We start from the raw sequence: 26,479 nt of genomic DNA on the forward strand, positions 1-26,479 counted from the left end.
GAGAGAGAGAGAGAGAGAGAGAGAGAGAGAGAGAGAGAGAGAGAGAGAGAGAGAATTCTGCTCTTTTTGTCTGCCAAAGTGATTCCCCAGTATTGAACTTAGGCTACAAAGCTTGGGAGCAAGTGCTTTGGCCACTGGGCCATCTTGCTGGCCCACTGACTATTTCTGTACTAGAAGTTTCCTTATTTATAGAGATTCACTTCCCACTGCTCCATTTCGTAAACTACTTGAAAATTCTTCATAAAATGTTTATAAAGGAAAATTGGCATCCACAGAAAGATGGTGACTTAAATTTTGTAAAACAAATAATTATTATGAAAGATTAATAAAATTGCTCCACAATTTATTTATTTATTTTTAACATTTACTTGCCAATCAAATCAAAGGCCTGAGGATAAGCTTCCCCCCCCCCTTGGGTGCTTCTAGTTTGCGTCCTAATCGGTTTTTGCCACTAGAGGGCCCCAGTGAAACCCACCCCATCACTCTAAGGGAGGTGCTTATCCCTTTTAGATTTAAGATGCCCTCATACACTGATTCAGATGCTTCACAAGTTTCTTTCTGCCATTTGAAAATGGGCCTTTGCCCAGACTATCTAGTTTCTAGTGTGGCAGCTGTTCTGAACCCTTTCTCTTACGTCAGATGCCTCCACACTGCGAAGAGAGCCAGTCAAGATGCAAACAGGAGTTGTTGGAAAATGGGTCACTGCATGCTGTCTCCTGCGGCCCGATGTCATCTGAGGCCTAGTTTAATCAGATGAAAAGCTTACATGGTGGCCAAGAGCAAAGGCAGACAATTCGGCAGTTTTCTTATGGAAGCCAGAGTGCCCCTGTATTCCTTTCTCCTGGTCTATGCTGTTACCCTTGATGCCTTCCCTGGCTGCAAGTTCAAACCACTCCTGTCAACTTCTAGGATTAAAGTGATCTGGGAATTCAGGCAAAGCAAGGCAAGGAGCACAGACAGGAAGTGGACAGCCCATCACTATGACTTTTGTTAATGTCCATCCCTTCTGTGTGTCCTGGCTCTGCAGTGCCCAGACATTGTCTCGTTTAACCTCACAATGACTCTGAGAATGTTAGCCTTGCCATTGTCCTCCCTGTCTTTTTGATGGGACAAGGGAGATTTGGAGACACCTAGCAGCTAGGATTTCAACCCAGGTGAATCACAATTATTCTATCAAGCCATTTACAGTAGCAAAGAGGAGAGAAGATTTTCAGACGTGTCCTGGGACTCTAATTATAAAAAGCAAACCCAGGGGCTGGAGAGATGGCTTAGCAGTTAAGAGCATTGCCTGCTCTTCCAAAGGTCCTGAGTTCAATTCCCAGAAACCACATGGTGGCTCACAACCATCTGTAATGGGGTCTGGTGCCCTCTTTCTGGCCTGCAGGCATACACGTAGGCAAAATATTGTATACTAAATAAATAAATAAATAAATAAATAAAAAGCAAATCCTCTTCTAGAACTCTGTATTGCTTCTTTATCAACCTGTCTCTGGAAAAACATACACATACATATATGCACACACATGCATACATATAGACGTATATATACACATACACACATACGTACTCACTTATACATGCATGCACACATACATACACATGCACATAAACAGACGTTCATCTACACATACATGCACACACACATGTAAGGATATGCATTCACATATACATCCATATGCGCACACATGCACATTTTCACGGCTATACTTTTCTTGCCTGAGGTACTTGACTGATGGGTTAATTTGTTGGTGTAGTTAACAGAAGCAAGTGTATATTGCACCATGGACATTATATATAAGTAAGTTTCACCATGGCGATGTGATGATTGTGATTGTACACGAAGCCTGAAGCCAGGGAAGGCAGCTGATGCTCTTGGGTGATGACAGCAAGTAACATAGGAAGAGGCATCTGAAGCCCTTCCAAATTAAGTCTCTGGAACGTCATTACAAAATAATATATCAAATGCTGTTCAATTGCAAAATGCCAGTTTCCACTTTCAGTTATATTTGTTAATATTCTTATTTTGATTTTTCCTCTCCTCTTTTAGGGACAACCAGGTGACCCAGGACCCCAGGGACCATCTGGCCCTCCAGGACCAGAGGTAAATCAATGATTAAAAGATAATAAATTTGAAGCAAAAGAAATGAAAATTAAATTTCTTTTACAAAACACTCTTTTCTGTGGGAAGCCTGGGAAAGATTCTCTCTGAAGTTTATCAGTGAAAAGCAGTTTAAACCGGGTTTGTTCCATCAGAGATCCTAAGGAACAGGAGATTAAGTATGAGTTGAAGTTTACGGGACACTTTCAAGCTTCGAATCCTTCTCACAATGACAATGAAAATTTAATCTAAATTTATGTTTCATATGTGCTTAGCCAGAAGGTACATGTGTCTAATGTTTGCCAGGCCCCTGAGCTGTGACCCTCACGGAGGGTCAGGTGTAGGTCATCTATGCTGTATCACATGCCTCACGGTTTGGGAACACTTTGTATTAGAGACGCAAACTCTGGACTGTCCATTTTTATTCCGATGAAATCCTACTCTTTTGTGCATAGCTGACCAATGATGCATAGTTAAGAACTGTAAACAATTAGAGCCATAAACCCCACTGAATTAGTAGTAGGAAATGCTTCCAATTCTTGCTGAACACATGTATAATTTGGACTTCATATCTAAAATAAGTGCAATTAGGCTTATAGCAGACATATCAAGTTTGTTTGTTTAGTCCTTAAAATGTTGAGTTTGGCTTCATGCTTGATACGGAATCTCTTTCTTGAAAGCCTCTACAGAGCAGAAACTGTGGCGGTAAAGCGTTCTTGAATCATTTCATTAATTCCAGACGTTGTGTGTGAGATAAAGCTTCTGCGTTTATACACCCCGAGTCTAACTCAGAGTAACAGATGCAGCAACAATGCCGAGAATATAAGTTGACGTCTGAATAAGTAAACCAGAGAACTAACCGCTCCCTAGTGGCGGAGCCCTAGGCAGGTCCCAGGACAGGACTGGGCAATGGCTTCGCCCTCTGTGCAGACTACAGGTCTTATTCCACAGCTACTCTTCATGGGTTGGTGACTTCTTTAGTTAACTGCTACAGTCTTTCTAATGTAAAACGCATTCACGGATGGCAGATCAAATACCAAACCTGACACTACCCCTGGTTTTGTTGACGAGGAAGCAGTGGGGTGTGAAATGCCGCAGTGTATCCATGCTGCCCTGAGAAGGACGTTGTTTTGAGTGAGCAATTAGAGCTGGAGGTTGACAAGAGTTTGTCTCTTCAAATGAACCCAGCCTCTTGTATTCCATCAAATTTAACGGAAGCTTTTCCTGAACAAATAGGGTTTGCCTGACTCCTTTTCCCCAGGATGCAGACCCTTACTGCAAGGGGATTATTTTAAATGACTATAGTTCTTAGTCCACTGCACACTGTTGCAACTGAAGTTATTATGAGTAGCCTCTGCCTCGCAGAGGGCAGCTCTGTCTCCTGTATCACTATTATTTTAATGATCTTGTTTTGCATAAAGCATGGCTCTGGGTGCACAAGCTAAGTCTTTCCCTACTGCCTCATCATTCAAAGATGTTTATTCTTCCCATTTCTTTGAAATTTTATCGTTTTTTTCATCTGCAGTTAAAAACCACTGTCTTCGCTATTTTTAATTCCGTGCTGCTTTTAAAAGATCCTGCCAGCCAACGGCTCTGTGCTTCTTGGTGGTCTGCTGTATTTTCCAGAGGTGTTACTCGGAGTCTCTCAAGGCTTAGGACAAGGTCATTTGGGGCAATTTAGCAATGATGATGTCTTCTAGCTCGTAAACATGGGTTACGTATGTGCCTGGATGCGAGGCACTGTCTTGCAGCAGATGATTGGGTCTTTGACTCTTACGGTTTTTCTTTCCACTCTCCTGCCTTGCTCCCTGAGCCTTAGGTGTATGGGTTGTGTTTAGAACAGTGATGGGCACCCAACGGTTTGTTGCTCTCTGCATTTGAGTAGTCATGGATTTCTGCGGCGCTTTCCTCTGCTGGAGAAAGAAGCTCCGTTGATGAGGGGTGAGAGCTACACCTGTCTGTGAACACAAGCATGGGTATTCAGAATGAGGGTGGGAATTTTACCCAATCAGGCTTTTTTTTTAAAGTTGATTCTTTGTGGGTTTTACACCATGCATCCTGATCCCTTTCATCTCCCTATCCATCTGCCCTTGCAACCTCCCTGCCAAAATGAAATTTAAAACAAAGCAAAACTAGGTAACTAACATACAAACAAAAACAAAAGGAAGAAAAAGAAAAAAAGCCTCAGTGTGGAAGCTGCAGCGTGACAGAGAGTTGGACCCTTTAGTCCATACAACTTTACATGTAAGTGTGCATTGCAGTTGAGTCTTTGGTCTGGTTCGAGACCTCTGGCTCTGCTGTACCTTGGATGCTAGGCCCTCAATGGGGCTCCTCTTGGATATTCTGTTGTTACCTTATGTCTTGGAGATCCTGCAGCCTTGAATCTGCAGGTCCGGCCCCTTCATGTTTCAGCATAAACTTTAGACTTTTAATGTAGCTGGGGATTTAAGAATTTAAAGAATATTTAGTGGCAAATCAAAGCTAAAATGGTTTTCTTTGCATAATAGATGGATTTTCTCAGCCGCAAGTTCTTAGCTGTCAAGTTTATGGTTATCCCATCAGCTTCAAACAAAGATTTCTGAGCAAGGAGATGGAATTCCAGGGCTTGTGCTTTCTTCAGTGTGTGCCACGACAACAGAGTAGTTGGTTCTGAAGAAGGAGGGGTTACAAGGAGACCAGTTAATCCTTCGAGTTGCTTGGAAGGGTAAATGGGAGATAGCCAAGGATTAACAGTGAGGTTGTGTGACCTCGTCTGTGAAAGGTAAGGATGATGATGATTTCGATAGAAACACAAGGAATATAGTTTGCAACATTTGAACCATGCAGTTCAGCTCAGTCAACTTGTGGGTAGGGTATAGGGTTATAATACAATTTTCATATGTCTACTTAACCAGTTGAGGAAAATGTGGATCATGACTCTAAAATGGAAACTAAAAACAGAAGAAAAAAAGGGAAGGTCAAGGTGTTGAAAATCAGATCTTGGGTTTTGCTCTGTTGGAACGGAAATGTTTGTAGTACATACAGACGAATCTCATGTTTATATAAAGACCACAGTCCTGGAGTTCAGGAGAGGAGGAGGCAGGCAGTGATGAAACACGAGTCAGCACCCCTAGGTGTTACATGAACCAAACTCAGCAAGTGAAGTCGTTGACGGGGAGCTTATGACTCAGGGTTTGAAAATAATAAACCCGTTTGCCTGTGTCCCAGAAATCGGCCTGCTGTGGTTATAGCACAATTAAAGGGGCTTTGCTTTAGTTTTCCTTTACTTATGTTTGTGCTTGTCTATGTGTGTCTGGGTGAGTGTATGTGTACATATGTTTGCATGTGCCCACAGAGGTCAGAAGAGGGCAGTGGGTTCCTTGGAGCTACAGGAATTTTGTAAGCTACCCAATGTTGGTGCTGAGATCTGAACTCTGGTCCCCATGGTTTGGGCAGCAAATGATCTCAACCACTGGGCTGTGTCTCAAGCCCTATAATTAAGTTTTAAGTTAATGATCAAAGGGCAGTAAAATAAATTTTGGTGACTAAAATGCACATTTCTAAGCAATTAACAATTTAAATGCAAAAAACCACAATGTGAATTAGAAAATGTTTAAAATCGGATGAGAACAGATGACCACAACAGAACCCATAAGTAGCGCAGCTAAAACTGCACACAGACAAACTTCTGTCCACAAAGCAAGGAAGATATGATGAGTTCTAAGAGCATCCATATGGGGATGGAATCCAAAGGAGAAGGACTGGAAAGAGATCAGCAGGGTTGGACTAAGTCATCAGAGCGAAGGGACTGTGTATGAGTGTGATTTCTTGGAAGCCTATGTAGGGGGTGACTGAGCCTCTTGAAGACAATGTCTGAGTTGTATTAATACTAGAATGTAAAAGGACTTCTCGCACCCCCTCAATGCAAGGCCCGGAGACCTTTGCAGAAGAGAAGGCAGAAAGATCGTAAGAGCCAGAGGAGGGTCACGTGACTTTGAGGAAACAGTGTTCCCCAGCAACACGGGGAAGATGCACACAGGAACACACGGCAGTTATGACAGAACGCACGAGACCTGCCCAAGCTCCACCCAGAGTCCCAGCATAGACATGCAAAGGTAGAGATGGTCCCAATAGCTGTCAGTTCCTGATAGCTGCTGACTCAGGGACAGTCTCTGTGACCCGGGTGGCTGACCACACACAACAGCAGGTCCCAATCCCAAGACTAGCTGGGCTTGATGGGAAGAGAAGAAAAGTCACGTGGTAGGAGTGGGGGGATTGGGTAGGAGGAAAGGGTGGTTAGAGGGGGAGCGGAGAGTTGAATATGCTCAAAATACATTACGTGAAATTCTCAAAGAGTTAATAAAAATATTTTAAAAGACTTTTTTGCCCCCAAACACAGCTACTGAGTGCCACACATTTTATTGTATGGAATTCAGATTTGAATCTAAACACTGCTAACCAAAGCCATGAAATGTACTCAGTTTTATGAGGTGCCTCTTCCACAGACAGGAAGGTACTCATTGTTCAAATAAAGCATAGCAGCTCATGATATTAATGCTGTTTCCATTTTGAGCATACATTGATATCTTGACACCAAAGCAGAATTCACTTGCAGAGACGCTAATGTATCATTAAAACGGTAGATCTACATAGAGACTTGGGTGATGACTTTTGTTAATTACTATGTCTAATATGAACAATGAGCTGTAGCTGCCACCACTACGATGCCACTATAGGCAGAAGCCACGACAACTCAGAGAGAAGGGTAGGGAGGGAGTCAGGGAGGAAGAGAGAGAGAAGGTAAAGGGGGAGAATGAGCCTGTTTTGTTTAAGATCAAAAGTTAGCAAACATTTAGGTGGGGCAGTAGCAAGAGTGTATCTGATTCATGCTTTTTTGAAAACATTTATTTTTCTAATATTTTGAGAGACAGGACTGGATGGGGTCGGGGTGCAGAGCCCCTATGAGTGCAATTGCCTGATGAGGCCAAAAGAGGGAGATGGAACTCTTGGGGTTGGAATAGAAAAGCTGTGAGCTCCCCAACATGGGTGCAGGGAATCCCCCTCAAGCGCTCTGGAAGGACATCAAGAGTTCTTCATTCCTGAGCCATCTCCTCAGCCCCTGGTGTATGCTTTTAGAAGGTCACTTTGGGATGCTGGTGTACATCTGAGAATGAGGAAAGAGCCCCGAGAACAGAGAGATGATTGAATGCCAGTTAGCACAGCTTGATGGTCCAGCACTAGGACCATCAAAGGTCTAGACAAAGAACTCGTTTAAGTCCAGTGGAAATTTAAGTTTTGACCATAAACCGGTGCCAACTGTAGAGCTGTGACTTTCCTTCCAACCATCCTGGACATCACCATCACATAAAGAACTTGAGGAGAAACCGAGATGCTTAGGGCCAGCCCCCACAGTGCTGAGCTGGGTTCACCTAGGGTATCCAATGGGTGATTAACAGCAACAATAACCACATTTTATGTGGTGTATATACACAATGGAATTTTATTAAGCCATAAAATGAAATCATGACATTTGTAGGAAAATGGATGGCAATGGAAATTATTAGCTTAAGTGAACTATCCCAGACCCAGTGAGACAAATAGCATATTTTCTCACTTCTGTGAGTCCAAGATCTTTATTTCTATGTGGGTAAGTGTATGGGGAGAGGCCAGAGAACTAGAGCCCAGACAGTAGGAAGGAAGAAGTCTTAAGTGAGGGAAGTGAAAGAAGAAGAGATGAAAAGAGAGTTATAGGATATATTAACATGAGAGTATGGGGGAGGCTGTGCAGGGAGGCAGGAGCTAAGGGGAGTGTGGATAGATCTGCTAAAACCCAGTGTGGGTGGAAATTGTGCAATGAAACTCATGACTCTGAGTGCTAATTTAGAAAGTAAAAACTATAATGGAAATAAACACATTTTGTCTTTCTGCTCTTTATCGCTGAAATCCCATTGTTTCCACGGAAGGAAAGTGTTGCCAAACCAGGAAGCCATTAGACTTTGGGGAGAGTCGTCGTTCTCCCCTTCTCTGCCTGGAAATTGTCTGCCATGTGGTTCCGTAACCTTGTAAAGTCATGGCTACCACTCAGCGCAGCAGAACATGGCACAGGGACAGCACTCTACAGTGTTTATAATATAAAGTAATGAAAGAAAGCCACTAATGCTCTCTGCTATGGAAGCCCTCCAGTTACCATCCATCTGAGAGAAGCTGGACAGGCGAGGGGAGAATAAACAGCCCTGGGAGGGCAGGGTGAATCTGACCTAAAGGCACAAAGTTTATAGGAGCGGGAGGCTGTGAAGGACTAAGCCAGGACTGAGAGAAAATAAACCCCTTTGACTAGACACCTTACTTGATTTTACATTGGGAGAAGCATTCGTATTTATGTATTTATTGTTAAGATTTTAGGTTTATTTGCCATGTGTGTGCATGCAGGTGACTGCAAGTGCCCTTGGATACCAACAGAAAGTGTCAGATCCCCAGGAGCTGGAGTGACAGGTGGTTGTGAGTTGACCAAGTTGGTGCTGGAATCGAACTCATGTCTGCTATAAGAGTAGCAAGTGCTTAGCCTTCTCCTTCTCTAAGCCTTCTCCTTAGTCCCTAGGTTTTATTATTTTAAACTCCCTTTTCAACTTTTTTTGAAACTTTCATATCTGTATATGCTCCTCCCTTCCAAGACTTCCCACACTCCACCAAACATCTCTCCCATTTGCCTCCCAACTTCTCTCTCCTCCCTCTCTCTCTGTCTCTCTGTCTCTCTCTGTCTCTGTCTCTCTGCTCTGAGTCCAGTTAGTACTGCCCATAAGCCCACTGGTGTAGAGTATTCACTTGGGCACAAGAAACCATCACTTGGCACCTTCCCCCAATGAAGAGTGAGTCTGTCTCTTCAGCAACCATCATCTGCCATTGGCCTTCCAGCTAGAGTGGAGGTGAAGGACCCCTTCCTTGCCCAACGAGGAACTTCCTACCTCCTCAACCGTATGCAGACCCCAGCTACTGCGAGCTCATGTATGTAACAGCCATGTCATGGCAGAGGCCAACCCTTCATAGCTCTACCTCACATAGCTATGACAGAGCAACCGGAGAAACAAAGCTGATTTGAGTTAGAGCAGTGAGCTCTGCTGTTCATACACCATTACCCACATACAGGCTCCGTGTTGTAACGGCACAAGCTTTATGGCGTGTTTTCATGGTTACACGTCCCTTTAGCTTCTTGTTTCCTGTGTATACTTGAATTATTTTTCCATGTAAAGTTTAGCATCAGTCTTATCTAGCTTCATTAAAAATATCGTCATTGTTGTTATTGGCTACAGTTTATAATGATAGATTAAGAGCGCACATTGATAAAATTATCCAAGTGAGTCATCCTCTCCGCGAACAATGCCTGTCTTTCATTTGCTTCAATCGCCTTTTCTGGTTTTTGAGGAATATTTACAATGTTTTCCACATGCTAGTTTTGCACAATTCTTTTTTAATTTGTTCCAACTTTATAAGTTTTTAAAATTTATTTTTAAAATCTTATCATTAATATTATTATTAATTTTTGTCCTTTAAAATAGAGTCTCTCTGTGTAGCCCTGGCCGAACTGGTACTCACTCTGTAGACCAGGCTGGCCCCAAACTCAAAGATCTGCTTGTCTCTATCTGCAAGTGCTAGGATTAAAGGTGTGCGCCATTACCACCTGGATCCAGTTTTATATTTTCATTGCAGTTTTCAGTGGAGTTTCTCTGCCTTTATATTCACTAGGAGATTTTTGGATATGCATATAAAGATCATAGATTTCCCGGTGTTATTTTAAATTTTGACACCTTAATGTTTTCTTCTGAGTTAGATTTACCCTGTTTCCCTAGGGATTTGCAGCTGTGTCTTTGTGTAATTCCTAAACTTATGCTATCTGAGTTCATCTTTCCCACTTCTCACAGCGCTGACTCAATTCTCATGATGAACCACACCATGAGGACACTAATACAGTGTTAGAGTTGGAAATACAGCTTTACCCTGGCAATGTAGTAATTTCTCCTGATCTAAATTCAGGGATCAGAATTAAATTACCTATATATTTGATTGCACAAAAACATCAACTCCTAACTTTTAAAATTGGGAGCGATTGTCACATTTGATGAAGCATACAAGCATATTGTTGAACACATTTTACCCTTCAATGTTGTACATCTTAACAGTTTATACAAATGCAGAATGGCACATGCCCATCATCGTTGTGAATAGCGTCAGCGCCCTAAACCTCATCCGTAGTCTTCCTATTCGTGCTGAAAGTCATAACAGCTGGTTATCTCTGTATGTCTCCATCTCTTGGGCGGCATGCCATAGAGCTGGGATTACAGTAGAGAGCGTGTGTGGATAGGCTTCTCCCCCTGTAATACACACTTGAGGTTATATGCCATTGTGATAAAGCTGTCATTCTGTTTTCCGGAACTTGATCCTGTTTTCCTGTTGACCCACTGGATGTTCATTTTTAAAAAAAATATTAAAAGTTTATGTGACAAGAAAATTATACTTTTATCAGATGTAAGTTCTAGGCTATAAAAGTTTGCCATTCCTTTTTACTTATTTATATCTGCTGTATCTTTCTTTACATGGATCTGCTTGATCTGCCTCAGTTTCAAAGAGGGTCTACACCTTTAATGATTCAGCTGTCCATGGGACCACAACCGTTTGTCCCCTCCCCATCCTCCACTGTCAGCTTTTACGCTTTCTCGCCCTCAGCTGGTCTAGGCATCTTACTGGTAGTCTATCCTAAATTTTCATAACTAAAGGACACATACCAGGAGTCCCTTACCCCAATTTTCTATCTGTATCCCCTGTGTATTCCTTCCAGTTTTATTGTGTAAAAATCATCCCCTTGCTTATGTTTTTCACAGTCCCTTAGGCATGGTTGTAGAATGACTTTTCTTTCTGTTTGCTCATATATGGCCACAAGAACTTTAAAGAGCCCCAGTGGCAACCTTAAGTTTAAATTTTCTGGGAATCTGTGGCGTTTCTTATCAAGAGAGACACTTTTGGATGCCAGGACCTGGAGGGTCTAGGTTGTGTGGCAAGAAACATGAGCTACAGTGTATCGCTAAGAATTACCTCCTCCGACTTCTTGGTGTCCTTCTATCTTCCCTATTTGGGACAAAGCGCCAGGTAGAGGGTTTTTAATGAATATGACACGTATCGGTTTTGTTAAAGTTTAAAAGGCTGCTTCAGTGTCCAATGAAGAAGGCTGCCACTAGCCTAAGGCCAGAAGATTGTATCCTGGGTCCAATCTCCTACTTCAGAGACCATGATCAGTGCAATTAGATGCTCTGAGTCAGGCATTCGGCATAGTGGAGGAGAGGCTCCAGATGCAGTAGAAGCAGATGGTACCCATTATCTGTGAAGATGCTGATAGCACTTAGATGGTGAGAGACTGGGGGTAGTACACTGCTTGACTTCCTGGGGCGGGGGGAAGATCGCCATACTGGCGAATGTGTTTGTCTCTATTGCTGGCAGTTTGGACTAATAGCACCATCAGTAACTGTTATCTGGCTTGGCAAAGGACAGTCCATCTTTTAGACCAATGCATAGCCCCATTTCTTTCTGACCTGTTTTGCTCAGAAACTACCCAATCTAGCCTGAAGGTTGCCAATAAAGAGAGGCTAGTTCATGTGAGACAGACATGACGTGCTGTGCAGTTGGTTGTTAGGTGACCTTTGACATGTACTTCCTAGTGGGCCTGAATATGTGATACAAGACCCTTTACCCCTTGTGCATTGGCCCACATATGCTTTCTATGACTTTAGCCATTCTTTTCCTCGCTTCTACGTCTCTTGTACCTGGATCTTTGCCCAGATGGCTCTACCATCCCACTTGAGGTCATATCTCTTCAGGAAGAGAATGTCCTGCCAGCCTGCCCTCACACCTACCTCTTAAGCAATTTTCCTCCCTGTCGTAACTCAGAGTATCCATAGTTGTGTTATGCACCTCCAGCTGTCCATCTTTAGCTAACACCCACTAAAACTGACCCACCCTAGATCATGCCCAGCCTTCTTTCCTGCTCTGTCTGGGTACATAAGTCCTGCCTTGCCATGGCAACCTGTCTTGTCCTGTGTAAAAGTCAGGAGAGACGATCTGATGCTTCTCTGAGGACTAACCTGGAAGTCTGGGCAGAATGCAAACTCCATGTCTTTCACCGTTTTGTTTTGTTTTGTTTTGTTCTCACTAGACCTGTTTGTATTCAATTGTAGGTATAAAATTTCCATCTCAATTTATGACTTGGCAGTCCCCATAGAATTCAGGAAATACTGGGAAGCTTTGGGTGTGGACTCACTTGATAGTCCAGGGTCAAGCACTCTTACTCTACCAAGACCCACTGACACCAAAAGTTATTTTCCAAAGGTCTTATCCTTTTCTGCTGTGTGACTTCACTCCAGCCTTCTGAAGGTTGCATGGTTCTCTTGCTGAAAACCATTGTGAGCTCTAGTGCATCTTACTGCATCTTCCACTTCTCTAATGCTGCAGGCACTTTGACAGTGATGTGTTGACATCAGCACTGCATGGGGTTCCCCTTGCACTAGCAACCTTCAGAGTACTCAGTTGTAGTGGTATATTATCTGTATTTCAACAAATAATCTTGTCTGAAGACCAGAGGCAAAGATAAAGCCACTAGAGGTCAGGAACCTTTCATCCCAGGATTTGGGAGACAGAGTCAGATAAATCTCTGTAAATTCAAGGTCATCCTAGGTTGAACAAAATCAATGCTGAAACAAATCCAGGTGGTGGTGGCTCACGCCTTTAATCCAAGTACCAGGGAGTCACACCTTTAATCCCAGCATTAGAGGAGATATAAAATGGGAGGAGAGAGAAGCTTTGGACTGTTTAGTTTGTGGTCGCCCAGCCTTGGTAGAGGTGAAACTTCTCTAGTCGCTTGGCTGCCTTGCTTTTCTGGTTTTCTGGTTGAAATCCAATTTCTATCTCTGGGTTTTTATTACTTGTGCTAACGCTCAGTACATGGAAAAGAGTGGCACTCCTACATATAGAATGTTTTGCTCTCAGAATCCAAACTGGCCTGTTCTTCCTTTTGGTGACACAGTGCATAATATTGTGCTTAAGTTACCCAATAGGAGACAGTACAGTGCATTCGTGGTCACTAGACTCAGAAAACCTTAGAGAATTGGCCATCCCTTGAAACTTACTGGAGTTTATTCTCACAATCTGGAATATTCATTCAGTATGATGTTATATGTTTAGTGGGTTGGTGTGTTGTTATGTAGCATACTCTAATAGTTCAAACCCCTTCAGACTATATTATTATGACAGAAGTCTAGGAACATAGGAAAATTATAAGTGACTATAATCTAACCCACACGAATGCAAACTTTTTATCCTTTGTTATATTTGTAAAGGAAAAGGGCACATTTGCTAAATCAGTAACCACACAGCAAAGATGGGAAGTCTTAGTCATCCATTGTCCCAGTGACACTGCATCTGACCCAGCAGCTATAGCTGAGACTGTGGCAGACTCTGTCATACTGTTCTATAGCAGCCTTCATCCCTGTATCTCTTAGAGCTCTGACGACAAAGTTGATCTCCGATGTCCTCTTCATCCTTACCCAACACATGGACACGCACATGTGTAGACACACACACCCCAAATGCATATATATATATATATATATACATATACACACATCGTACATATATATATGTATGCATACACATATATATGACTAAAAGGTGTGAATATGTGTGTGATTGGCTGATTCTCAAAACTCAAGACTTCCACTAGACTCGTCCTTTTCATCTTCTCTTTAGATAATCTGTTGTGTCGTTCATATCCTACAGATCATTTAGGAACAATCACTAAAGAATCAGATGCTGAGATTATTAAATTGTGTTCTATCTTCAAATGGCTTATATTTTAGAAATTAGTACTCAATATTCCAAAAGTCTCCTTGCATTGTGTTTGATGTTTTATAAAATGAAAATAAAATATTGAGCTATTTCTTGAACGACTAGGAACAGTTCAGTCCTTAGAGAAAAACTGTATTTTGGGGGAAAAAAAAAAAGAAAGTTTCTTTCCTGGGCCTCCTGACCTCTCGCTTCTATCTCTTGGTCATGGATTCTTAACCATCTCAAATAACATGGTTCTTTTCCTTTGTGTAATTTGTCCTTTAGTTACGCAGGTTTTTAGTGAAGGACTAGATAAATAGGTTTCATTCTGAGCAGTCAGTGGTTGATAATTAAAAGCGATGTATTTCCCTCCCAAAGACATCTCCATTTCAACCCAGAATGGGCACCTGAAACTAAGGTAAGAAAAAGTCTCTGATTATCCAATGCCCGGGATCACACATGCAGCAAGAGAGTCGGGATGATTGGAGAAACCAATACTCCTGAAGTTAATCATACCATGTGACCAGATGTCTGCTCAAGGACTGGCCAACAGATCTTGATAGTTCCTTCTGACAGGAAGCTCTGAGTCCTAGGTGCAGTTTGTGAAAGCCAAGTGCTCAGAAGCTGTTCTGAGTGTTGGTATTTGCCATCGCATTCTTGAAAACTACCCCTGGATGGAGGTCATCTGGATAAAATCCCCTTAAAACACTTCAGAACATAGCTGTTGTTAACGTTTCGCTTATTTCCATCAAGTTATGAGCTTGTTGTAATAACGACATGGAAATCTGTGCATTCCTGTTCTTCGTAGAGTGGTATTGCAGGTATATTTTTAATGGAAACATATCCAGTGATATTCAGGAGATTTTGCAGTTTCTCTAGGCATAGGAGCATCAGTCTTGAGCACTGATCACACACAGGCTTCTAACATGGTAGCAGGAGAGTGAGGGTGTTTGTTGATTCAGCTGTGAACTCCCCTGGGCTGTGGCTCATGCCAACTATTTGAGTTTGGGATGCTGATTTTAATAAACAGGGCCAGCTGTTTATCACAAGTGAGTCAAGACCACTAATGAAGGGATTGCCAGGAGGGGCCAGTTAGTGGGTCCTCTTTTTCCATCAGGGTGGTCTTCATTTGAGACAAAGAATAGTTTGGCAAGTCTGTTCATATCAAGTAGACATTCTTCTGAATATTCATTTTAACATTTCAGTAGACTAGACTAGAACAAGCCAGCACCAGCCTGTGGCTACTATGTTAATGGTTGCGTTAATGTTAGAAACTCCGTTCAATTACATCAGTTACTTCCTTGATATCTTTTATGATTTGGATTTTTTTTAGAATTTTTTCTGTAGTTGTCATTTTTAAAGTGGTGCTAATAAAAGCTAGAGAGAGAACTCAGTGATTAGGAGTGTACGCTGCTCTTGTAAAAGACTTGTGTTCAGTTTGCTACAGAGAGAGCTCAGTGGTTAGGAGTGTATGCTGCTCTTGTAAAGGGCTTGTGTTCAGTTTCCAGGACCGACACAGCAGCTTCCAACCAACTTCCTGTCTCTCCAGTTCCAGAGGATCTGATGCTCTCTTCTGTCCTCCGTGTGCACTGCGCTCATGTGCTCATACCCACCACACACACACACACACACACACACACATGCATACATATACACACATATACACACATACACACATGCACACACACAAACACATACACACACATACACACATACACATACATATACACACATAAACACATACACACATGCACATACATATACACACATACACACATACACACACACATTAAAGAATGCATGTGACTAAATCAGCAGATAAAGTATGTTTATTAGTTTCTACTATGTTCTAAGCTATACCCAATCAATATTGCAGAATATATTTTAACATATCACCCATAGTTTGAAAAAAATGTATATTCTAGTTGGGAAAATTAAGATCTACACAGTGAAAGCGTCACGTGAGAGATGAATGAGTGGTTGTGACGCTGGAGGAATCAATTTAGTTAAAATGTATCTGTCTTTCTCCATGAGTACACATTTCATTGGAATGGAGAAATATTCTCTTGATCATGATGTAAAATGCCTGGTATGAAATAGTCATTATGATGGCTACTCTTGGCTGGTGATAGCTATTCATTGTTAATGTTAATTATACAACTGGAATTAGCTAAAACCCAAGAAGCTGGGCACACCTGTGAGGAATTTTGATTAATTAGATAATTTGAAGTGAGAAGACACACCTTTAAGCCAGATCTTTTGTGGTAGGAAGAGCCACCCTTCCTTAATCTGGGCCACACCTTCTGTGGCAGCCTAAATAAAAGACCTGGAAGAAGGAAACTTGCTTCTGCTCTCACTAGTGTGTCCATTCCTACTGTGGCATTAGAGCCTATCTCTTCAGGATTTCAGCACACACTGAAGACCAGTTGAGACATTCAGCCTCATGCACTAAACAACTCTTGGGTTCTTGGACTTTCCATCGGTAAACATCCATTGTTAGATTACAATCTATAAGTCATTCTAACAAATCATATATGTGTGTGCATATGTGTGTATTTGTGTGTGTGTGTTCCTTTAAAGCAGTAGTTCTCAACCTTCTTAAAGCTGTGACCCTTTAATCTGGTTCCTCCTGTTGTGGTGACCCCCCAATCATAAAGTTATTTATGTTGCAACTATATAAATGTAATTTTGCTACTGTTTATGAATTATAATGTAAATATCTGATATGTAGGATAGCTGATATGCAACCCCCGTGAAAGGGTCATTTTACTTCCAAGGGGGTGGCGCCCCACAGGTTGAGAACCACTGCTCTAAAGAACTCTAACCAACACACCACATTAACAAAGTTCTGCAAGATTTCAAGAAGCACACTACCGAATCTGGCTGAGGCAAACCCTAAGGGGCATCATAGGCTACATGGCATTGAGTTGGTAATAAATCCCATGATGGCAGAACCTGGGGCAGGTGTGTTCTTAATGAGGCCTAAATGTAGGCCCATATAGTTCAAGAGAGCAGTAAGTCTATTTGAAAAAGAAATTAAAAGAGAATACTAAGCTGTGGGTCCAGAATTGATTCCAGCATTATAAATGCGCTGTTGGTTGCACACACCCCTGACTGACACTAAGATATTCATGCATTATTTCTTTGAGATCAAGTCTTCAGAATGTATCTCCATGAAGCCAGGACTTCTCCACAAGAGTACACTCAGTGCCAAGAACAGTGCCTGGAACATTCAGTTGTGCTAAAGTGGGCAGACTGCTGCTCATTCATTAAAACAGCAGAGACATTCCTAGTGAGTCAGCTAGGTGGTAGATACTAAGTGTCTCTACATATGCTTTTCTAAACACATGAATGAAATGATGATCGTGCTGTTGTTACTTCTGAAATAATTCAAAACCCAAACTTCACTGAATTTTACCTGGGAAGAAGTTCAGGAAATAAATTTTAATGTTCTTCCTTCTAAAGATCTTTCAATCATTACAGATCATTTCCAAGATGGCATGATTACCGAAACCATCCAACCCTAGTTGTTCCTCTTGTCAGCTTTATTGAAGTATAATTGGTATGTGACAATTGCATACATATAAATTATACAATTCAACCTTTTTTCTTGGTACAGGGTCTCCTATAGCCTTGGGTGGTCATGAATTCACAAGGTAGCTAAGGATAACCTCCAACTCCACATCTTCCTGCCTCCTCCTCCTCTGTGCTGAGAGTACAGCCATGCACTGTTGGCACCTGAAACATTACATAGCTCCATTTTTGACAGATGAAAAACTGTAAAAACATCATCAAAACCAAGTGAGTAGAGATCTAATCCATCTCCAAACACCTCCCTTTCCTTGGTAAATAATTTACCTTGGTAAATAATTTACCTTGGTAAATTTTCTATCGTCCCATTTCCTCCCACCCTGCTATATTATATCATGTTTTGTCGCTATTGATTATTGATCCCTAAATATCAAATAACAGCGTGGTTTGTTTTAAAATTGTAAGTTTGGTATGGCTTTGTGTGGCTTTTACAAGAATACATGTAGACTTCCTGTCTGGTCTTGCCGGTGCCTTTAAGAGTGATGTTGAAGATGCGTGGATGCTCAGTGGAACTGGGGGCGGATGTGTTGCATCATAAGGAATTGCACGGTCTGTTGTTTGAGAACCTTCTCTGCTGGGCTTTCACGCTGCTGAACATATGGGAGTCAGCTGCAGTGTGTTTTCTGCTCAAGTCCATGGAATTCCTAAAAGAGGAAAATACATGGCGAGGGGTAATCAATTGTAAACCTTTTCAAAAATACCATAATGAAAACAATCTGATTTTGAAGGAATTCTAGATCTAAAACAGTAAAGGGGGGGGGGGGGATGAAAGAGAAGCAACTATCTCAATGGGGTCTTCACTTGGCCTCTCTCTTGGCAGAAGCTGGTAGTTTCTGCATGTGGTTTTCCCTGGAGAGGGAGGAGCTCCTGCATTAGCAGCAGCTCCCTCTCTTAGCTTCAGTTTGGTTCCTATAGTTTACTAGGAAAACAACTTTGTTACCTTTGGTTTATCAAATATTTTTGTTGGCACTAACTTTTGGATGGCTTATTCTCATTCAGAAAGAGCCCATTTAATCCTCCTTTTAAGATCATTACTTCCCTGCTTGGACTAACCATATTGCTGACATGCTGTGTGTTTCCTAAAATGCAGAGGAACAAAATCCTGGTCTCCATCATCTCTCTCTCTCCCTCTCCCCCTCCCCTCTCCCTCCTCCTTCCTCTCCCCCACTCTCCCCCATTTTAAAATGTAAAGTTGCAATCCTCTCCATAGAAACTAGGCTATTTTTTTGTCTTCCCGTTTATTTTTGGACAAAGGATAACGTTTGAAACTATGTAACAATATAATTATCTAAGTTAGAACTAGTGAGGCCGGGACATGGCCTAAATGATGAAGTACTTGCCCTCAAAGCACCCAGGACTTGAATACTTGAATCTGACCCCCAAAACTGATGAAGACTTTCTTGGGTCCCTGGCCAGCCAGTTCGGACAAGGCTTTAGCTAATTAGCAGACTAGGCTTTAGCTAACTTCCTTGTACAAATTTATAATCTATATGTTGCTTTTATCAATTTTATTGTGTGACTATTTTCTTAATAAAAGACCCCATTCATCTCTATGTGCTTAAATTTCAGAGCTGCTCAGATGATAAGTATAATCCAAATCATACTGTGTCCTGTGTAATTAAAACACAACAGGAGTAGCAAGTAAAATCTATGGGAGCTAAAATTTTAATGGTGTTAAGTCGTCAAAATATCATCTAGGACAATTTGTAATATTTTTAATTGATTTTATTGAGCTCTACATTTTTCTCTGCTCCCCTCCCTGCCTCTCCCAATTTGTAATATTTTAAAACTATCATGAAAAAATAGCAGAAAATCCCGAATTATCCAAAATACAAACTTTGTTTTCAAGATATTATTACAATCAAGCACACTACTTACCTTAACAATAATCCAAATCTAAAGTCTGATGATCTTACCCGAGGACTAATTCAGTGAGTGAATTCTGCCTTTTCTAAAGATCACACAGGGTTGCCTACCATGGCAAATAGTTATGTAAATACATGAATTAGTTACCATTCCTGTTGCTATCATAAAAACAAACAAACAAACAAAAAACTCCAACAAGAGCACCTTACAGGAGAAATGATAATCTGGGCGCCCAGTTCAAGGACACAGCCCATCATGCAGAGAAGCCATGGATGACCACATTGCATCTGCAGAGGCAAAACGATGCTCATGCTCAGCTAGCTCCCCCCTTTCTGTGCAATCTGGGACCTGTGGAATGGTGTTGACCGCAGTGAAGGCAGTTCTCTCCTCCTCAGTTAACCTGATCACGACAATCCTTCACGAGCATGCCCAGAGACTAACCGAAATGTATCTCACAAGGCGTGCTCAGAGTCATGTCTCCTGGTGATTCCAGATTCTGTGAAGTTAGTGATCAGTATTATCTATCACAGCACCCAACACCAATTCTTTAAACAACAGCAAAGACTTATTGAGGTATATAATTGATGTGGAATAAATTCCAAATAATTAATCTATCAGATTGAATAGTTTATGATACCATTGTTAAGTCAAAACAATGTATTATCTACCAAAGCCAGCAACTGCATCTTTATGATTCCTTTACGTTTTATTTTTCTTCTATTCTTCTCCTCACTCCTTTCTACTATAGGATACATTTTTCATCACTCCACATTAATCCACATTTTCCAAAGTCTTCTTATAAATGACTCATATTTTATGCTCTTCTTCTGTCTGGCTTTTTTCACTTAGCATTAGCCACTTGGGGTTCATACAGTTTGTTCCATCTTGTGATTGATCGTCATTAACTCAGCCATTAGATTTACTTTTGTTTGTTGTTTATCCATTTGTACTTTATAATCGGAAGAAATATAGATCTTAATAAAAAGCAGAAAACCCATACACTGAGACAATGGGGATGTTCTATCAGGAACTCACCAAGGCCAGCTGGCCTGGGTCTGAAAAAGCCTTGGTCAAAACTGGTCTCGCTGAACATAGCGGACAAGGAGGACTACTGAGACCTCAAGAACAATGGCAACGGGTTTTTGATTCTACTGGACCTATTGGTTTCGTGGGAGCCTAGGCAGTTTCGTGGATGCTCACCTTACTAGACCTGGATGGAGGTGGGTGGTCCTTGGACTTCCCACCGGGCAGAGAACCCTGATTGCTTTTTGGGCTGACAAGGGAGGGGGACTTGATTGGGGGAAGGGGAGGGAAAGGGGAGGCGGCGGTGGGGAAGAGACAGAAATCTTTAATAAATAAATAAATTAATTAAAAAAATAAAAAATAAAAAGCAGAAATATATTAGTCCTATTGAAAAGCTATTCAAAATGTCAATGTGTGCCCTAAAATGCTGTATATTTACCTCCTTAGGAAACTGGTTTGTTGAGCTTTTGGCTTCCACTCAGTAAGAAGGCAGTATTTCACTTTTATGATTTCCTAAGATACGAATACAATCTGCTAGTGCCTGGGTTCCCAGGTTTTGCTATAAAAATGCATGTGAATTAGTCTGCAGCCTCGAGTGATTAGAGACTAATAAAACTTTGTTTTCACTGGAGAGAACAGGGAATCACTCTTGTCCAGCAAACAGATGCAGAGGCTCCAAAAATAGAAGCCACATTTGCACTTAGTATTTTTAAAGCTACTTCATTTTTCTGCTTCTCAGTAACAATCTGTGATCAGACTTTGTGTTAAGAAAGCGCCAGGAGTCAGGCTGTTCCTCTCCGTCCTCCTCCCAACTCCTTCCCTTCCTCCCCGCCTCCTCCTCACTAAGTCATCCTGCTTTCAAGTGTGATGTTATAACTGACCCGGTGACGCTGTCTGTGTGAGGAGACTCTTCTGACTTCGTGTTATTTTAAATTTAAAGCAATAAGTTGGGGCATCCTGTACCAGATTATTGTTATTTGCTTTTCTTATTGTAGATTTGTCCACCAATATGATTTTTAGAAGTAAGTCTTGGCCCTACATATACACTTTCAATTTTTCGCATCTGAGGTCTCTGACATCTCACTGTTTGGCATGCATACCAATGTCCATCGGTGGCAATACAGATTGAGCAGTTAATTTAAACATTAAAAATTCCTTTCTGGGTTTTATCATTAAAACTCAGCTGACCCACTTAACTCTGGTTCGTGTACTATTTAAGTGGCAAGCTCTCTACTTAAGAGTAGACCAGCTATGAATACTTAAAATAATAAAAACATTCATTGGCCAAGTTTCTAAGCATGCCCATGTGGGAAGGACATAGAGATTTTTTTCCTTCTAATAATTGTGTGATATGTTTCTGAGATTTTCAATAAACTCTTAACTTTGAAACATTCTCAGTAAATTCTTAACTTTGAAACATTCCACTTACTTAACTCAAATACGAGGTTTGCGTTGGTGGCATCTCTTGTCCCGCTCTCTTTGTCTGTTGCACTTTGTCTCTTTAAAGTATTCTGTTGATATTTGGACTCATGAAGGATGCAGGAGTTCACATATATCATGAACAGCAGACAACCCATGTGAACTAACTGTGTTTATCTGGTGAGGTTAATTTACCTCACTGATTTTGTTAGTTTTATTGTAAAATCAAACGAGGCTGTAAGACAAGTGTGTATCACACACTAATTTTAGACCTACGTCCCTGTATGTACTGTAAGGCTAAAGCAGAATTGCTTGTTGCCTCCCAAAACCTTCTTGTGTCTTGCTTTGGTTTGTAAATTTGCTGTGTCTTTCAGCCCCTAAGTTCAGTCTCTGTTCTCGCCCCCCCCCCACATTATAATTAGATGTGGACGCAACCCACCGTTTGGTTTACAGCATCTTCACCGTCTCTGTTGATTATAGTCTCATGGTATAGTTTCGCATGTTCCTTGATTTGTGTTTTTTTTTAAATGCTAGTCATGTGACAGAGCCCTGACCATGTGGAGGTTTGTTTTGCTTGTTTTGGCAACTCAGCTGGTCAGCTTGTGTTCTCCTGTCAGTAAACACATGTCTTGTCATTCTTGTGTGTGAGGTGCTACTGTAGGTTTGAGCTCAGTTCCAAGTCTATGAGATAATCTGAGGGGGTGAGAAACAGATCTTCTTGCATTTCCATTTCTTTGTGGGGAGGGCTGGATGCCCCCATCTCCTTGGGGGAGGACTGAATCCTCTCCCCTACTATTTGAATGAAAGTCCTCTCCCCTACTATTTGAATGAAAGTGGTGCAGAATATGAGCAAAGGCAAATGATGGTGAATTGTTGATTTTCGTGCTTGCTTCTCCAGGTGATAAGTTCACTTCTCTTTATCCTCTACACATGGACAATTTGTGAAGTTGATGTATTTGAACTTATGACTTTTAATATATTTATTGTGGTTAAATTTAATCCAATTTTTCTCCCCATTGTAAAAAAATCCCCTCCCCAGATATTTGGCTTGTAGAATCCTATCCAAGCACCTTAAGAGTTTTTTTTAAAATGACTCTTGCCTCAGTGCTTTCTCGATTGCTGGTATGATAACATGTTCTGGGGGCATCTGGAAAATGGACAAGTCATGAATGTAACCATGCGGGTGCTCTGATCCAGTGTTCTGGATGATTGTAAACAGAGACCCAGGATGCAAGTAGCCACAGTACATGCTGTCCTCCTTTTCAAAAGAAGCCAGTCAGTCTCTCAACAATAACAACAACAACAACAACAAACCTTTTAAAAGCCATTACTGCACACCAGATGTCATAGTACTTGCTGGGAGTATGGCCCTGGAAAACACATGATACCCCAGGAGTTTACAGTCTGACGTGAACAATAAAAGCAGACAAACACTGCTAACTTACTTTGGGCTGTGAGGGTTTTAGAAGAGAAAGAAGTATTTGAAGGGGGAGCATCAAACCACCCTTTGGCTTGGAACTCCAGGTAATATTCGTTCAAGAACTGAATGCAGGGTGAGGGGTGGCGTGTAGTGGGTAAGATATGGAGTTCACCTAGCAAGTATCTCAGCAAGAACTAGAAGACAGGTATACTGCCTCAAGGTCACAGGGACTCTTTATTTGAGAAAGAAGGCTTGAAATCATTAGGTGAATATAATTTTACATATGAATGAATACAAATGCTAGCATAGGTTCACCTGGTTCCTTTAATCATTAAAAAAAAATCTATAGATCTGTGTCAGCTGTCCCATGACCCTTGAAAGTCAGACCTATGGTAAGTCCTTACCAGATCAGAAGAACCTATGTCAGCATCTCTGTTCTTCTATGCAGAATGAGCTTCAGGGAGTCAGTTTTGCTGCCCCCTCTCGCTTGTTCTGATTTTTAGTTCCAGCATATTTATCGCTGCACAGAACCATCTTTACTTGGTGACAATTGTCCTCCACCCGAAGCTTTCTTTCCTTTAACAATTGCTGATTCATGAGCCTTTCTTACCTGGTCTCTGTCAACGGGAAAAGGACTTTCTTCATTGGTGACTTAATCAACAAAGGAATAGCCTAGTGATGATGATGTTGTTTGAAATTGAGTGTGAGGTGCTGTGTTCAGATTCGTTATATCGGCAGGTAGTTCAGCCTCATCGTTTTAGAGCAACGATGCAGGCCTTTCCTTAGCATGGACTTTAGTTAATTCTGAAGTGCTTTGTTTTGGAAATCAAGTGCTTTAGATGGCTAATATAATTTCCAAGGGTGAAATTATGATTTGATGCTCATACACACACAGACGAAATTTTGTGAAACTAATTATTAGTGAGCATTGGTAAGACAGAAATGAGGGAACATAAACATGTACTTAGAGGGCTGAGTATAGGCCATCAAGTCTGGGATTCTAGGTAGACAGGTAGATCTGACCCAAGGCCATCAAGTCTGGGATTCTAGGTAGACAGGTAGATCTGACACAAAGCGCATTGACATCCTGTATGTAAGGGAATGATTTTATTTTAACTAGATAGAAGTGGATTGTGTCTGCACTTAAGAGCACTTCATGTTGAACTGAGAGTCTTACAACGTGCATTCCTTTACTCCCTGATAGCTCAGTGTCTGGTACGACGTTGGGAGTGCGTGTCTTTCTCTTTCTCCGAAACAGGACCCCAGCGATTACTTTAATCCTGGAGATTATTAATAAAGTCATTCTTATTAATAAAGTACCTCTCCTTCTTTTAGAATACCAGTTTTTATCCCAGTGTGGATCAGTTGTGTAATAATCATTAATGTTGGGTTTTGAAGAATATAGATTCCTTTAACTGGGCATGAGAAAAAAAATAAAAAAATAAAAAAATAAAAATAAATAAAAAAAACTGGGCATGGGATACAAAGGAGGGGTTTATGTTTAATAGAGTTCAAGTCATTTGCTGTGAAATAAACTCTCTGCCTTTTTACACCTACCAGGGTTTTCCAGGAGATATTGGGATTCCTGGACAAAATGGACCTGAAGGACCAAAGGTAAAAGCAAATAAAAACCATACTGGATGTAGAAATCTAGCGTTTGTTCATTTAAATTCTTAGCATGGAAGGCAGCTATGCTCACCACTGTACATGGGAGAGAGTTGAAGGGGAGGGGAGAGGCAGGGAGGGAAGCAGAAAAAAATGTATATCTCAATAAAATCAATTTTAAAAAGTTATAAAAAATAATAAATTCTTAGCATGTGTAGGAAAGGTCTTAAGAATATCAGAATTATCGGTAATTAAGCACCTTGAGCTCAGAATCCAGTCAGTTTTAAATGATTTTCTAGGTTTGTTATAGTTACTAGAGGGATAATATTTAAAAATCATAAATTTTAGTTCGAAGAATGTTTTAGAGGAGATAAAAGTAATGAAAACAACTCTTAAAAATCACAGTAGACAGTAAATGGGAGAGAAATTTCTGAGGACCGGAAGGTTTCAGCACTGCTAAAATGCCTGTTCTTCCATGTAAGAAAGCTTGCGGTGCCCCGGAGCCTTGACCCCAATTCCTGCTGCTGTGTGTGCGCACAAGGATGCTGCTCTGTGTGTGCCAGGAATTCAGCATCAAAAGTTTCAGCATTATGCAGGCTGGCCATCATAAACAAGTATAGAAATAGAGCCGTGGAGTGACCAAGTCTGGAACTGGAGGGCGGGGGAGTTAAAGAGGTCAATCTCAAGTGGAAAGAGTGAGTGTAGATGGAGAGAGAAGTGGACAGTGAAGGCTGGACAGATGTTAATAACAGCTGTGTCTGTCTGTGTGCTGTGTTGTTGGATGACACCATGCCATGTTTTACTGAAATGAGATTACTTTAGTTTTACATAAGTTATCAGGTAGACAGTACCCTCATTTACAAATGCCACAAATATTAAGACAGTCCCTTAAGGGACAGAGAAGGCTCAATAGGAATGGTACAAATCCTGACCACCAGAGTGTGAGCTCCCAACCTCCACGGTGGAAGAAAAGAGCAGATCCACAAAAGGTTTCTTCCTCCATCCACATGTTCACCATGGCATATACAGGAACACACGTGTGAATGCCATGAACAAACGTTTTGAAATAGAAAAAGAGGATATTTACTCAGACACATAACTATAAAAGAGCATGGCTGGGGTTTTAACCAAGAGGTGACTGCCGAGTCTGGGTTCTTCACCACTTAGCTTGGGGATCACATAGTTGGGAACACTCATGATCAGACTACAGTGTCTACTTTATCTTACAGGCATCAGGGACTAATCAAAGATATTTAAGTAGCAAATACACCATCTGGTTTGTGTCTTTAGAAGATAGCCCTTAAGTCAACTTAAAGTATAGTTTAAACTAGAAAAAAAATTGAAGGCAGTGTAGAGGAACTACAGAAATCTAGGCAGTGGGCTGGAGGGATGGCTCAGCTGTTGGTTAAGAACATGTACTGCTCCTACAGAGAACCCAAGTTTGAACCCAAAACCCATATCAGATAACTTATAGTGACCTATAACTCTAGCTGTACGGGGAATCCAATGCCTCTGGCCTCCTGCACACACATACACAGAGAGAGAGAGAGAGAGAGAGAGAACAAGAGAAAGCGCAACAGCAATAATAATAATAATAATAATAATAATAATAA

General features: G+C 41.3%; 1 protein-coding gene across 2 annotated transcripts in view; it reads left to right on the forward strand.

Moving 5' to 3' along the window:
- Nucleotides 1-26,479, forward strand: part of Col24a1 (collagen type XXIV alpha 1 chain) — a 234,275-nt gene that overhangs the window by 67,389 nt on the left and 140,407 nt on the right. For both annotated transcript variants that reach the window (XR_007595037.1, XM_050160215.1), the window contains 2 exons: nt 2,048-2,101; nt 24,822-24,875. Coding sequence is in view for 1 of the 2 variants with exons in the window: in XM_050160215.1 (XP_050016172.1) it covers nt 2,048-2,101; nt 24,822-24,875 (108 nt within the window). In the remaining variant the exon portion in view is untranslated. The remainder of the gene's footprint in view (nt 1-2,047; nt 2,102-24,821; nt 24,876-26,479) is intronic.

The sequence above is a fragment of the Alexandromys fortis genome, unplaced genomic scaffold (genome assembly GCF_014885135.2).
Source record: "Alexandromys fortis isolate MF-2015 unplaced genomic scaffold, M_Fortis_MF-2015_v1.1 scaffold_124, whole genome shotgun sequence".
In the NCBI taxonomy this organism is placed as follows: domain Eukaryota; kingdom Metazoa; phylum Chordata; class Mammalia; order Rodentia; family Cricetidae; genus Alexandromys; species Alexandromys fortis.